Source organism: Microtus oregoni, unplaced genomic scaffold (genome assembly GCF_018167655.1).
Source record: "Microtus oregoni isolate MIOR12 unplaced genomic scaffold, Mior012 000016F_ref0000370, whole genome shotgun sequence".
Taxonomy (NCBI): domain Eukaryota; kingdom Metazoa; phylum Chordata; class Mammalia; order Rodentia; family Cricetidae; genus Microtus; species Microtus oregoni.
This window is the reverse complement of record NW_024543075.1, coordinates 35,516,129-35,531,495: the sequence shown is the minus strand read 5'-3', so window position 1 is coordinate 35,531,495 and position 15,367 is coordinate 35,516,129. Positions and strand designations below refer to the sequence as shown.

The window sequence follows — 15,367 nt, the reverse complement described above, 5'->3', positions numbered from 1 at the left end:
ATCTAGACACTGACTCCCCCCCCCCCCATTCTGGACTGTGTCAAGTCAGCAAGAGAACTAAGACACAGGGAAAAGTCCTCCACCTTCAGATTCAGAGTCACAGAACTCACCCCAGTTCACTTTCCTCCATTATATTTTAATAAAATTAGCTCATTTCCTAACATACAAGAAGTCCTCATTTTAAAGGTATTTCTCTGAAGTTTCAGCCTGCCATCTTCTGAGGTTTGTATTACACTCAGCAGGGAGTTAGCAGAGAGAACATACAAGGTCCACACTTAAGCTCTTCTCTGTGGAGAAAGGCCACTGCTGTTAGAGCACACAAAAGGCGAGTGGGGCGTGAGAGCAGGAGGAGTCCTTGCCATTCACAAGGAGTCATACCTCTCTCTGGTCATTGTCCAAGCGCAGGTGTTCTGTGTGCTGCTTTTGCCGGTCTTTCCGCCTCCACTGGGCAGGGGCGTTCCTTTTTGTCCACCTGACAATATCAAAGAGGCCATTAAGAATATCTACTACGCTATGAGTTCTAAGCCAACCTAGTCTACACAGTGAGAGACTCTGTCTCAAAACAGAAAAAAAAAAGAGCCACTAAAAAGTAAAGATACTGACAAAAGAGAAAGAGAATGTCTGAGCAGTTGGTGAAGGCAATATGAAGTCCTTAGGGACGAGCAGCTACAAAGAGGGAGCGTGCTCCAAAGACTAAGAGAGAATTTGTCTTGAAATATCTACCAAACTTCACATGCAGATACAAAGCTGTCTGGGCTATAGATACTCATCTCCAAAAGTAAAGAACCATCCAGCCACTTTATCTCCAATTTATATGGGGTTCAGGTATGAGGCTGTTTTAACCCACTTGCAGCCTGGCTGCCTCCGAGTCCTGGGAATACAGTTATCTTAAATTTGTACAGTGGAGACAAACACTGACAGACACTCTTGGCGCCTGCATAGTTTGGGTCTTGTCCGAGTAACCACTCTAGCTTAGACTCTGGATGCCACCGTTTACTCCACTTGGTAGTGAGGTTGGAGCATCTCTAGGGTTTACTCACTTGTTGCTGGCTGGCCCAGTGTAAAGGACATCAGACTGTAACTTAGGGAAAAAGCCAGGCTCATATTTTCCTTGTCCAATTTTCATATCAAGAAGATGTGGGTGAACCGCAGTGTGGTCTATTTTTGCCAGACGTAGTTCAATTGCTTTTTCTGAATGAGATTAAAAAAAAAAATATTAAGTCAAACTTTTTTTTAAAAGTAACTACTCTTCAATTCTAGCCAAGATAAGAGTGAAAAAAATTGATTTTTACCTTCTTTCCTGAAATATATACAAGCAGGAAAACAGACATAAAATATGATTTCAAAACACTTGCCATCAGGCAATGAGGGACAGGAGTCCCTAAAATTTAGAAATAAATGGGGTGATTCTTACTAATGCCTCAGCTAACTGCCCTGAGAATTTTCTGTTGGGACACACAGAGGGGAACCTTAGAGTCTGGTTCAGTCCCAAAGGCTGGCAATATGGACAGTGGCAAAGAGTTTGTTCTAGAACATTTGTAGGGATCTCTAGGCTCTGCAAACTGCCTCAAGTGACACTATGACATCTCTTTGTCTGAAAAAAACCTTAAAAATGAGGGGTAGTTAGCTCTTCATCCCACAGCTCAAACACTGTATTCTAATAGACTTGTGAGACTACATATCAGACAAGAGTGACTCAGAACACTGCAGATGCAGCACCCGGACTACAGATGGGCTGAGAACTGACTAGCAGACAAGCAGAGCCTCAAATGAGCAAAGCTTTCACAGCCTTTGGCTGTTTGAATACGGCCATTTTCAAGTATAATACAAGATGAAAAGGACTGGGCATCCTGATTTGGTTTTTTGTTTTGCTTTTGTTTTTGGCTTTTGGTTTGTTGAGACAGGGTTTCTCTGTGTATCTCTGGCTGACCTGGAACTCACTCTGTAGACCAGGCTGACCTCGAATTCACAGAGATCCCCCAGCCTCTGCCTCTTGAATGCTGAAATTAAAGTCATGTGCCACCACTGGACAGGAATCCTGACTTTAAAAATGATTTTGAAGCCGAGCTGTGGTGGCACAGGCCTTTAATCCCAACAGGGAGGCAGAGGCAGGAAGACCTCTAAGTTCAAGGCCGTCCTGGTCAACTGAGTGAGTTCCAGAGCAGTCCAAGGTACTCAGAGAAACCATCTCAAAACAACAACAAAAACCCCAGAAACAAAAATGATTTTGAGAGGCAGATGGATCTCTAGGAATTCAAGGCCAGCCAGGTTTACAGAGCAGTTCTAGGCCAGTCAAGGCTCAGTCCCAAAAACAAACAAACAAACAAACAAAAAGGATTTCCAGGCCAAAAGAAAACAAAACAAAAGGAAGAAAGCAAAGAGTGGTGGTGCACACCTCACCGTTAGTCTCTGTGCTGAGAGGCAGAGACAGGCGGAGCTCTGTGAGTTGAGGCCAGCTTTGTCTATATAGTGAATTCTAGGACAGCCAGGACTACAGAAGTCTTGTCTCAAAAGAACAAAAATAAAATAAAATGATAAGGAAGAACATCACAGGTCATGTGCTAACATACTCAAAGGCAAAAACAGAGAAAGCAGCAGACTCGTTTAGGAGCCCTAGAGGAAAGAGGTCTCACCTGCTTCATCCACAGTGGTACACTTCTGGTACATGGATGTCCGGAGAGTAGGTGTCCGAACATTCAAGAGTCTGATCTTGTCAACCCTCGAGTCAAAAACCCGGAGAACGGGATCTTTATCATCATCATCATGACACATGATCTTGTTGTCAATAAAAGATGCAAACATCTGGGTCTCAAGGAATCTTGAGAGGAAGGGCAGGTAGGGCTCAGGCTGATCTGACAGGAAGGATGCCTAGTGCAACCAAAAGGAAGCAATCAGCAGGGACAAGAACATGACAGTCTTGACCAAAAACAGTAATACACCCAAGGGCTGAAGTGGGACAATTCTATGAAGCCTCCTAGGTCTTTATGAAAACTACAACTACAACCCTTCTCCCCTTTGTTAACTCTCATAAAAACCTTTGCCTAGAGAAAGAGTCCTTCCCAGCACTGCAAAGCAGAACAGAAACAAAGGAGGGTGCTGTCTAGAAGTAAATTACTGTAGTGATCTGCATGCCTGCTTCTCCACTTGACTTCTCTTCTTCCTGCTGTAATCAGCTCTGAATCGCAGCCCCCAGGGTCTCACTCACTTTATCAAAGTTCTGCATCTGCTCCCTGTTGGTGAACCAAGACTCCTTATCCTGGCTAGGCTGGATGACAAACACTTCATAATCAGCAAACATCTGAGTAAAGCGATTAGCAAAAACTTCCCGGATCTGAATGTTTAGCTGGTAAATCCTGAGTTCTTCTTCATCACACTGAACTTTGAAATCTTTATTGCTACTGGGGTCTTCACGAACTTCCAGCTAGAAAGAGAGAGAGAAAACGAGAGAGGATGAAAATATGAAATATGAAAATATGAATGATTATACTTTCATGCCAAAGAAATGCAACTCATCTGATTGTTTTCATTTTGGACTCAGCAGCAAATGGTGAAAAGGTTTGAACAAAAGAAAGAAAAATGAGAAGATATATAAAAGGAAGGAATCTAGAAGTTAGAGATTTACCTTAGTGGTAGAATCTTGCCTAGCAAGCAGGTAGAGAGTAAAGATAGGGAGGGGAGGGGAGGAGATTCTGTGGAGAAAAGACAGAGCCCAGTCTAAAGGTATCCAGCAACTCACTAAGATGAGGTGCAGTCACTGTGAGCTGCTTGCAGCCCAGCCAAGGAAGGAAAGGGCAGAATCACTCCTGGGCAAAGGGCACGAGAGGGAGCTGAAGTCAGAGCAGTGGATCAAACTCTGGTTCTGATCTCCTCCTGGTAGCACCTTTCTTTTTGAGGGGAGGGGGTGAGTGGTGGGATTGGGTTGTCACTTTCCTTACCCTTCAAAGACCATCCTTTTTTTAAAAGGAGATATATATTTTATCTTCCTAAGTATTTCTCTGATCAATTGGTATAGCTTTTTTTAATCTGCTGTACTTTACAAAATAAAATAGAGAAAAGAAATTGCTCACTACTAAAAAATGAGAAGTCCAACAAAATCATTACACTGTCCTAACACTTATATGTAACTAACCAAAGTTGTTTAGCAATGGAAATGGGAAAGGTAGAAAGATAGGCAAACAAGCACAGAAAGCTTAATTTCATCAAAACCAGAAACTGGAAAGCCAAGTGCATCCCTGGAGGAGTCAGCATTACAGAATCTGTTCTAAGCTGCAGCTGAACTCCAGGGCAGAAACACTAAAGGTCTCTAAGCCTCGGCATCAAGATGTATCTCTATCAGGCTGCTGTGACATCACAAGGCAATGGGTATGAAAGGTCTAAACTTGGGGCTTACCATCACCACCCTTCCTGACCACTCTGCGGAGTGTCACAGAGAATGACAACAGGCTCTCCCTGAGCTGTACAAGAAGCCACCCAGGCTCAACCAAGTAACATGTGCTGGACTAGCTGCTAGCACTAGCTCAATTTCCCATATGGAACATTTCCTTCAAGGCTCACAAGTATGCACTGTCCTGACCTGGGTACCTTCTCATCTTAAATCCATCTTCCCAAGGACAGCACTCTAACAAAGATCCAATCTGTCACAAACTTATTTCCAGCTTCTTACTTTTTCTAAACTCACTCCTGTCCTCTTGACCAAAGCTTGCAACCGGGCAATAGTTTCATTCTCCTTGAGGAGCTCATAGGAATGCAAAGGGGAGCCTGCAATATTTCCATTCCTCTTGTCAGACACAAGCTCAGAGACTCTGATCCTCTTCAGCTTTGAGGCGCTTTCGCTGCAATGGAGATTTCCTTCAGGGGGAATCCCAAAAGCCATGAGGATCTCAGAGACCTCCTGGACAAACTCCAGTTTGTTGGGAAATTGAGGCAAGTCCTCTGGCAACTCAATGAAGTGGTTGTCAACATCCACAAAGCAGAGGTTAGCCTGGAAATCAAAGCAGGAAGGGGCATGAGAGAAGTTTTAGAAAGGACAATGGATACATCTAAATGATATACATCAGACGTGGCGCAAAGAAGATGGAGCAAGGCAAAACACCCATACTCACAAAATTAATTAATTAAAAAAAAACCTGACACAGGTTTTTTTTACAACTTTAAGACTAAGTAACATACCTAAAATCACTACTTGATAGAGCTGGGATATACTTACACTGCTCACTAACTATCACCCCTATTGATCCTCAGAGGTCTTATACAATTCTTCTTCAGCTTAGTACTTTAAAAGCTCTTGTTCCTGCTCATTTTCTTACACTATTAATTAAAAGAGCTGTTCATGTGCTTATTAACCTGTCCTCACAAGACAAGTAACATTCATTGCCTTCACTCTAACAGATTACTAAGGGGCGCAAGGTATGTGTGTCTCATTTATACAAAAGAAATACATGTTACAAAGTTGTTTTGAGAATTATAATGTCAAAGTTTTTTATAGTACATTCACATGTGTGTGAGTGAGTGTGTATGCACAAGCAAAGTTAGAAAACAATATTTGGGAGTAGGCTCCTTCTATCATGTGGGTTCTGGGGATTTAACTCGGGTTGTCAGACTGAGCCACTTCAATACTCCCCCCACTTAACTTTTTAATCTACCTGAAATAGGTTACCTTATGGCAAAAGGGAAGGGTCCGACTTTAGCAAGGCACTGATACTGTATGCCCAAATGCTGACCCAGTGATCTACAAATTTATCCTTAGCTCAGTAACCTTTATGTTCTGGAAGAAGCAGCCAGGGGATAACATGATCAGCTGACTAACACAGCCATCTCATAAACTTAAATCTATTATGACTATGTTTTTGAACACTCCCTGTATCATTTATGCTGAGTTCATAAGTTGCCCTATCAACTTGTATCTATAAAAAGGAAGCTACCCAGGCTGGAGAGGTGGCTCAGCGGTTAGAAGCACTGCCTGCTCTTCCAGAGGTCCTGAGTTCAATTCCTAGCACCCACATGGTGGCTCAAAACCATCTGTAATGAGGTCTGGTGCCCTCTTCTGGCCTGCAGGCATACATGCAGGCAGAACACTGTATACATATTAAAGAAATCTTTGAGAGAGAGAGAGTGAGAGTGAGGGTGAGAGAGAAAAGAAGAAAGGAAGGAAGCAAGCAAGCTTCCCCATCTCAAACCCTCAAAGACAGAAGGGTCACTTTAAACTACACCTCTCAGTTTCTCTCCTAGATAACAATGTTGGCACCTGCCTGCTTAAAAGGCCAATAACTGTTTATAACCTAAAAATAGACTACTTTTTACTTGTCCTTTTAAGATTTTAACATTACAAATGCTATTACACAGCTGGGTGGTAGTGACGCACACCTTTAAACATGTCGGGTGGGGGGGGGCAGAGTCAGGCGGATCTCTGAGTTTACAGCCAGCCTGGTCTACAGAGTGAATTCTAGGACATCCAGGGCTACACAGAGAAACCCTGTCTTAAAAAACTAAAAATAGAAAAAAAATAAATAAATGCTATTAGGCTAAGTCATCAAAAAAGAAAATAAAAAGAAAACCAATTTAACTAGTCAAGAGCCCTTGCACACAGCTGACAGAATGAGAGGCACGCATTTTCACCTCTTACTCCTTTAAAAGAAAGAGGGGGAAAGCAGTATCTTCACAGGCAACAAAAATAACTAGATTTACCCAATAAGGTTGGTGGCTTCTCTCCCACTGCTGTGAGTCAAATAGAGAGGGTCCCTAAGTATTTTTTTTATTTATTTACTTATTTGTATAGGTGCTTTGCCTGTGTTAGGTCTCAGGCAGTATATAAATCCAGAAATGAGAGTCTTGGCCCAATTCAAGCTACTTTAGAAGGATATCTGGTGGTTAAATAAAAGTCAACATTCCTCAGGAACTTTTGAAACAGGCTCTCATCAATCAAAAGGAGTCATTTCCCTTACCTCTGAGAGAAGGGACATATAGCTCTCCACTGACACATACCTGTGGCTACTAGCATATCAAAGTTCATGCTAGCCTCCAGGCTCCTTCAGTTCCCATTCACATGCACCCATTACACATTTCAAAGTCTCCACACTAGCCCCCTGGACCTCCTCACCCCCACCCTAGACTCTCAGGCCTGCTCCAGCTGACAGGCTGCTCCCACTGCTCCTCATCCTCCTCATAAAGCACTATTCTCCCAACCCCGCTTCCCCAGCCCTGGCCATGTCCAGTCTGCTGCTTTTTCTCTCTGCTCTGGACTCTTCAGGATGAGAAGACAAAATGAAAAAGGCCATTTCATTTCTAGGCTCATAAACAGTCTTATGCTGTCTCCTCTCAGCACACAGAGGGGTTGCCAACCGAAACAATTCATAAACCTATGACCAACACCTCTAGCATCCCTGCCTTGAGCTGAGAAAAGGGCTGCCACCTGTGTGACAGCTTTGTGAAGACAAAAGGTCTGTCAGAAACACTGAAGACTCAGCCGGCCGGTGGTGGTACACGCCTTTAACCCCAGCACTCTGGAGGCAGAGGCAGGCGGATCTCTGTGAATTCGAGGGCAGCCTGGTCTACAAGAGCTAGTTCCAGGACAGGAACCAAAAAGCCACAGAGAAACCCTGTCTCAAAAAACAAAAACAAACAAACAAACAAAAAAAAAACAAAGAGCGAGTTCCGTGACATGCACCAAAGCCACAAAGAAACCCTGTCTCAAAAAAACCAAAAAAAAGAAAAGAAAGAAAGAAAGAAAGACTGACTGAAGGCAAAAGAAAGAAAGACTGAAGGCTCAAGAAGGAAGGAAGGAAGGGAAGGAAGGAAGGAAGGAAGGAAGGAAGGAAGGAAGGACAGACAGAAGGCTCTACGACCCATTCTCCTCCACTTACCCCTGCCTTGTTTAAAGGGGTCATGGGAAGACTTAGCTACTGTCTAAGGAAGTAAACTAACAAGTCCTCTACATCCCAAACACATCCCAAAGCCCTTTGCTAACCTGAGTTCCCAGGCCCAATCCCAGTCAGCTGCCCCTCAGTGCATCTTTGAGTTCATCACTGAAGGGGACCTCAGCACACAGGATCCTGGGGGGGAAAGACAGAAGGAGAGGAAAGAAAAGGGGACAAGCAAAGAGTAACAGCCCCTTCTTCGCTCCAATGCTCTCAAGCTTACTTTTCTGGCATGGCTGTGGCTTCAGACAATGAAACCCCAAAGAGAAGCCAGAACAAAAGACGCCTCACAAGAGCAGCTTGGGCTCTCATTTGCTCAAGGCCAGCTGAGATCATGTGTTGGTGCAAAAAAGAACAAAGGGCTTTTTAAAGACTTTTTAAAGCCAAAGATACGGCTGCAACTGATGAATTCTAATTTGAGGGTCTAAGAAATGAACACTCTCTGTCCTTCTATAGAAAGTCCCTTTTATAAACCAAGCTTACCCCACCTCAATGTCCTGATGCCACCTCGCACAGACCCACATCAATGTCCCTCATCTGCCTCAATGCTTCCTTCTAACAGCAGAGTTTAAAGATGTCTTATAGTATAAAGACACCAACTAAAAACCTAAATTACATTATCTCTGGGTAATAAAATGTGAGTTAATTCTTCTTAGTTTTCGTAAAAACAAAACAAAACAAAATATGGACACACATTATGGGAAAACAAGAACAACTGTGTATCAAGGACACCATCACTCTGACCTCATCGTGTGTAATGGGGCTATTCTTCTCAAGAGTGCCCACAGCTCTTCACCTCCACATAGGTTATCTGCTATAAATTGGAGTTGAAAACACCCAACGAGGTAACTGCCCTCAAAAATAAATGCCCTTCAGAGGGCAAGCCTGGATGAACGAGGCTTTGAGAGCACAGACTGCTTAGGAAGGACACTTTGGTATTCTTCAATCCACTGTCTAAGCAGACCACAGAGAGAGGCTGGACACAGGAGCAAAGGCTGTTCTAGCGATGGAGAAGCCAGAACACAGAATACTGGAGTCTCTCACACAAACTGCAATTCCTCAAACAGTCCCAGTAAGAAAACTGCTGGCTTCCCAGAACTTCACACACTCACATACTGGGAGCCAACAGAGAATGACGATAAAGAGTCCTAAATGGAACAGAACTTGTCCCATGTACACAAGAAGCCAAAGACGGCAATAAAACTGGGAACACAATGTTTGAAAAAATGTTATTAAATAAGGCAATTAATAAAATTAATAAGATATACAAACACAATGAACATGTCAGATATGAAGAACCTCTAAATATGATACAAAAGGTTCACTGTACTTTTTCCTGAAAAGTTATTCATGTTCCCTGTCTTAACCCCCAGAATTCGTGTCCCTCCAGTGACCTAAAATTCAACGTCTCTTCTCACCTCCTGAGGCAGCTCCAGCTTTGACCGGTCATCGAGGCCATTGGAATGCAAGCCCATCAGGTACGGAACAGGAGCATCTAAGAAATGCAGGAGAGAAGCTGGGAGGATGGGGACGTAGACATGCTGCCACTGGAAAGGAAACATGAGAGCTGTAATCGTCTCCGCCACGGTCATCAGTCTCTGGTAATCTAGGTCAGGAAAAAAGAAGCACACTCAGCAAAGCAGTCAAATGAACACTTGCTTCTTATAGAGAAAGCTCAAACTTCCAATAAAATCCATCTGACCCAGGGGCCATGTGACTCTTACCTTGGAAGACCACAGTTGAAACAACCCCCTCACACACACAGGTTCAGCTAGTAATAAAATTTAATAATAGAAACAATAAATGCATCTTTCTCTAGCTACTACTCCAGAATATGTTAAGTATACTCTCTGAAGTTGGGGTGGGGAAGGCTAAAACAAAAAGAACAGTGGTCAGGATATTCTGTTCTCCAAAGAGCAAAACAAGATCATTTACCACTCAGACACTTCTGCACACTAATACAACTTTGCGAGTTTAGCTAGGCAGGGTGGACTCACGCTGGCACTAAGGCTGAAGCAAAGGACTGCCATGAGCTTTCAGCTAGCCTGTGAAACTGACTAATAGCAAATTAATTATAGGTCCCACTTATCTTCAGTTTGATACATTTGTCTCATCCCCAGTTCCTGGCACACAGGTCCTAAGGATCTTGGATGTTTTTGAACTGAGATGACAGGTGACTGAGGGTGGGCCTGGACAGCGTTCACGGTGAGCGCTCATCACCAGAAAGGCATGAGGAGAGGCCGGGTTCCCAGGGAGGGCAGAGGGGAGAGATGCTAGAAACTTAGTTAATCACCAATACACAAGGCTTGTGTAGCAATTAAAAAAATTAAAATCAAAAAGTAGATCCAAAGACCTTCTGGGCTAGTACACACACACAGACACTGGAGTTAGGCACACCCAAAGAAGGGCCATGGGTGCACCAAGCAGTTCTAGTACACCGGTCTCAACTGTATCTTTTCTAATAAATAATAAGCATAGTACTCTCCTCTATTCTGTAATCCACTCTAGAATTTTATCAATATGAAGAGGGAGTTGTGAGAATCTTAAAGTTACACAAAATACAGAGTCCAGGCTGGCTATCAGTATCCAAAGAGTGAGCTAACTCCAGATTGTTCACCCCTTACTTTGGTACATTTTTTTTAATGGTCTTATTATGTAACTCTGGCTGAACTGAAACTTGCTATGTAGACCAGGTTGTCCTCAAACTCACAAAGACCCACTTGCTTTTGTCTCCTAAGTGCTGGAATCTAAGACAAGTACCATGAAGTCCAGTCTTCCACTACCAGTAAGTATTACTAATAAAAAGTCTAATAATTCTCCAGATGATGGTTATTCTTCTATTTTCAATATTTTTTTGGGGGGGGGATTTTCGAGACAGGGTTTCTTTGTGGCTTTGGAGCCTGTCCTGGAACTAGCTCTGTAGACCAGGCTGGTCTCGAACTCACAGAGATCCGCCTGCCTCTGCCTCCCGAGTGCTGGGATTAAAGGCGTGCGCCACCACCGCCTGGCTTATTTTCAATATTTTAATATTTATTACTTGCTTTCAAAACATCTACAAATAGCCGGGCGATGGTGGCGCACGCCTTTAATCCTATCACTCGGAAGGCAGAGGCAGGCGGATCTCTGTGAGTTCGAGACCAGCCTGGTCTACAGAGCTAGTTCCAGGACAGGCTCCAAAGCCACAGAGAAACCCTGTCTTGAAAAACCAAAAAAAAAAAAAAAAAAATCTACAAATAAAAGCTATAGTCAACGATTCTCAGACATCTGAAAAGAAATGTATTCTAAAATCGAAATGATAAAGGGCTGGGAGGTGACTCAGTAGATAAAAGCACTGGTTGCTCTTGCAGAGGAGCCAGGTTTGGTTACCAGCACCCACATGGTAGCTCACAGCCATCCCTAACTCCTGTCCCAGGGTAACAAACACCTCTTCTGAATTCTGAAGGCACCAGAAATGCACAGGGAACATACATACATGGAGGCAAAACACACATACACATAATTTTTTAAAGTTTTTAAAAAATCCAAAGGATGAATCAAAAGATATTAAAACATAGGAGAAAAACTTTTAGATGATTACTTAAATTCAGTTCTACTATTGCCAATACTGGCATTGAAACATATATTCTGAATAAATATTCTACACCATTTCAAGATTGGGTATATGGTATATGGAATGGAGCAAAGGAGGGAGAAAGGGAAGAAAGGAGAGAAGGGAGCAAGCAGGGGTCTTTCCTCTTTTCTTTTTTCTTTTCTTTTCTTTTCCCGAGACAGGGTTTATCTGTAGCTATGGAGTCTGTCCTAGAACTAGCTCTGTAGAGCAGGCTGGCCTCAAACTCACAGTGATCTGCTTGCCTCTGCCTCCTGAGTGCTGGGATTAATGGTGTGCACCACCACCACCCAGCGGGCCTTTCCTTTTTTTTTAACCACAAGAAAATCAAAGAGCTTTGGTTGAAAATATTCAATCACACTGTGAACCCCAAGTTAGTATTTGTGTTAAATAAAATGAGCCATGGGTCAGGAGGCTGCGTTAGCAACTAGTTGACAGAAAGTAATCCGAGCATCAGAGAGCATCTGAAGAACTAGAGGGATTCTGAGTGGCGGAGGGGAGAACGTGCTTTCAGGAGACTAACGAAGACAGAAGGTTAGCTAATCGCTAGTCAATCACTCCGAGCCGGCAGCAACAGAGTCAGGCCAGTGACAGAGCTGTCCCTCTGGGAACAGAATTCCCGCCACACTGCAGTATGATTGGCCTGGCTGCTACTGGAGAAGCAACCGAGTAACTGCAGAGTTGTAGTTTCTGGCTGGAATAGCAGCAGATTAAGGTGAACCACTGTGTTGAAGACAAAACATCAAGCTTCCCGTCCCCTGCCCTAGCCAGAATGTGAAGCATACGTATGCTTCTCCAGGAGACACGAACACAAACCCTCTTCTGTACACTAGTACCAACAACAAGATCAGCACCTCCTTTTCCATAGCATCCCATAGGACTCAACTATTAACGCTTGCGCTCCAGGCAACTGTAAAGGCAGTTACTTCAATAAAACCCACTGGAACTAGAGACACTAAGAAAAATGAACACATCTTTGTAACTTGTTCTAAGAAATACAACCCAAGGGCACACCACACAGTACAAATGCACAAAGCAGGAAGGCTGTGACGGTGACAATTTTGTGGGGCCACCACTGGACCACATGAGCAGTCTGCCACAGATCAGAAAGCTGTTTTTTGATTTTTCAAGACAGGGTTTCTCTGTGTAGTCCTGGCTGTCCTGGAACCTGCTCTGTAGACCGTGCTGGCCTCGAACTGAAAAGATTCACCTGTCTCTGCCTCCCAAGTGCTGGAACTAAAGGTGTGTGCCACCACCACACAGGGGGACTGTACTTTTCATCAGAAACTACAGAAGGAAGCCTCAGGAGCCATTCATCAACAGATGCTTTTGTTTGGCCTATCCTGTTTCTTAACAGCATTGTTGCCATCATTTAAAATTTAGAGATTTCACCTAAGAAAGCCTGGGTTCATATGAAAAACTGGAAGATTTACTAACATCAGGCCAGCAGCACCTCAAGAAATTAACTGAAACTAGTGGCTGTTTATTTTAGATGGGTATGTGCTCTTCAAATCAAAATAGTCTACAACCTGTGACGGATCGTGCCTGTAATCCCAGCACTAGGGAAGCAGAGACAGGAAGACTAAGTTGCACATAAGTTCTGGGTCAGTCTGGCTACATACTAGTTCTAGAACAGACAGAGAAACAGAGTGAGATCTTGATCAAACAAACAGCTCAGTGTAAGAGAGTATACTGCTAGTCCAGAAAGCTGGGGACGGCTCAGTGTAAGACAGTATACTGCTTGTTCAGGGAACCTAAGCGTGTTTTCCAGCACCCACATCAGACTCACACTGCCTGTTACCACAGCTCCATAAAACTTGAAGTCTCTAGCCTCCATGGGCATCTATACATATATATGCACACACCCACACAAACATACAAATAAATAAAAACAAAATAAATCTTTGTGGGTGAAAAAAAGACTCTATTTGTAATCCAAAATGAAAATAAAATGTGTTGTAAAAAATCATTCTATTGCCAGGCAGTGGTGGTGGCGCACGCCTTTAATCCCAGCATTCGGGGATGCAGAGGCAGGTGGATTTCTGTGCATTCAAGGCCAGCCTGGTCTACAGAGCGAGTTCCAAGACAGAGCTGTTACACAGAGAAACCATGTGGGGAGAGAGGGGGCGACTGGAACTTGGGCTGGAATGACGGCTTAGTAGTTAAAAATACTTGCTGCTCTTCCAGAGGCCCAATTTCACCCAGACATATCAGGTGCCTCACAGTTGTCTATAACTCCAGCTCTAGGGGAATCTGATGTCTCTAGCCGCTGCAAGTACGTGCCCTCACATGCACATACCCACACGCAAACACACACATCTACACAAACTTAAAATAATAAAATAAAAATTTTAAAGCAACCAGAACTTTGCTTCCCCAAATATCATCCTTCTAGCTTATCTTTTTCCAAAGTCTTGAACTCCCTTTCATTCTGCATTGTTTACTAACTCTTCTTGTCTCATTAAATTACAAATTCTACTACAGAAAGAATATTTTTCTATTTTTTTATATCACTTTTATCTAGCACCCTTGAAACAATGCCTGGAACACTGTGTACTCTCAATAAGTATGTACTGAAATTTATGATACCAGTCTGACTCATACAGTAAGCAACTGTTCTTTCTCATCTACCTAAGTATTCTTTCTAAATCTGCTGTTTACATTTAACTCTCATTTAGAGAAACAATTCAGATAACAAACAACAGAAAGAAGCAACAATTCATCTTCTCAATATAAAAGAATCATCCTTTAGGAAATCCTTGATCTTACTGTCAGCCTGAGGAGGAGACAGAATGACAGAACACTACCATTACCTCCTAACCCTTTTTAGCACCAATCAGCAGGCTGTGTGAAGACAGTGTTCCCCTCCCAAATTAGATCTATTCCTACCAAAAGACCATGATGATAGCCAATCGGGAGATAGCTTCTAGGGAGCCCAACCATTCCCCTCCCACCTGTAAAGCCTGCATCTGACCCTGACCTTCAGGGTCAGGCCCACTATATGTGAAGAGAAAGCGGGGACCCCGCGTGGGTGGAGCACTAACTTACGCTGTGAGTAAAGCAGGATCTGAAACTCCAGAAGGGCACAGGTGAAAAGCTGAAACACATTCTCCACCCCAAGCAGTTCAAAAACCTCTTTGACAGGGAAGTCAAACAGAGGAAGTTCATTGGTACTTGGTCTCTGGCAGATTATTGGCCCATAGACCCCAGAAAACTTTAGCGAGCGGCCAGGAGGTGGAAGTGGCACCTCATAGAGTACGTTGTATATGTAGCTCTCAAGGGGCAGAGGAGGGGGCTGAGGTGATGTGACCGCCTGGTGGAGCTGCTGCAGCACACTCCGACATGCCTTCATGAAGGACATAGGAGTGATGAGGCAGATGCATTTAGAGACATAGAGCGTGTCCCGGCTAATGTCATAGGAGTTGAAGCGCTGCAGCTTGGTTCCAGGAATGCCTTCACCATCCTCCATACCACTCTGGTCTCCACCATCAGCAAGTGGAGCATGAAGGACATCATACTCAGCGTTGTGCATGTGGTAGAGGGTCTGCATTGCACTGCAGATCTGCTTGCTGGTCACTTCTTCATAAAAGGTGAGGGCAAACCCAAATGTCCGAGAGCCATCCTCCCTTGTGATAATAAAGGCATGGAACTGTGGCTCCCTGGGATCAGCCTGGGTCTTGAATGACAGCCCTTTGGGCATGCACAGCTGCAAAAGACAACAGGAAAACAAACAGTGAGAGCATTCCTTGTCCTCTTCAGAACACATATCAGTTAGCAAGAATCTACTGTGTTGGACACCATCTACCAAAAGCTCTCCCACACTAATACAATACACACACTGACTCAC

At 43.6% G+C, this 15,367-nt stretch overlaps 1 protein-coding gene across 3 annotated transcripts in view; it reads right to left on the bottom strand.

Annotated features, from left to right (window-relative positions):
* The window catches only part of Dennd5a (DENN domain containing 5A), a 76,971-nt gene that overhangs the window by 26,461 nt on the left and 35,143 nt on the right, over positions 1-15,367 (bottom strand). For all 3 annotated transcript variants that reach the window (XM_041666340.1, XM_041666342.1, XM_041666341.1), the window contains 7 exons: positions 14,569-15,226; positions 9,332-9,519; positions 4,664-4,981; positions 3,206-3,421; positions 2,634-2,868; positions 1,041-1,191; positions 379-472 (listed from right to left, as the gene is read on the bottom strand). In XM_041666340.1, coding sequence (XP_041522274.1) covers positions 379-472; positions 1,041-1,191; positions 2,634-2,868; positions 3,206-3,421; positions 4,664-4,981; positions 9,332-9,519; positions 14,569-15,226 — 1,860 coding nt within the window. The remainder of the gene's footprint in view (positions 1-378; positions 473-1,040; positions 1,192-2,633; positions 2,869-3,205; positions 3,422-4,663; positions 4,982-9,331; positions 9,520-14,568; positions 15,227-15,367) is intronic.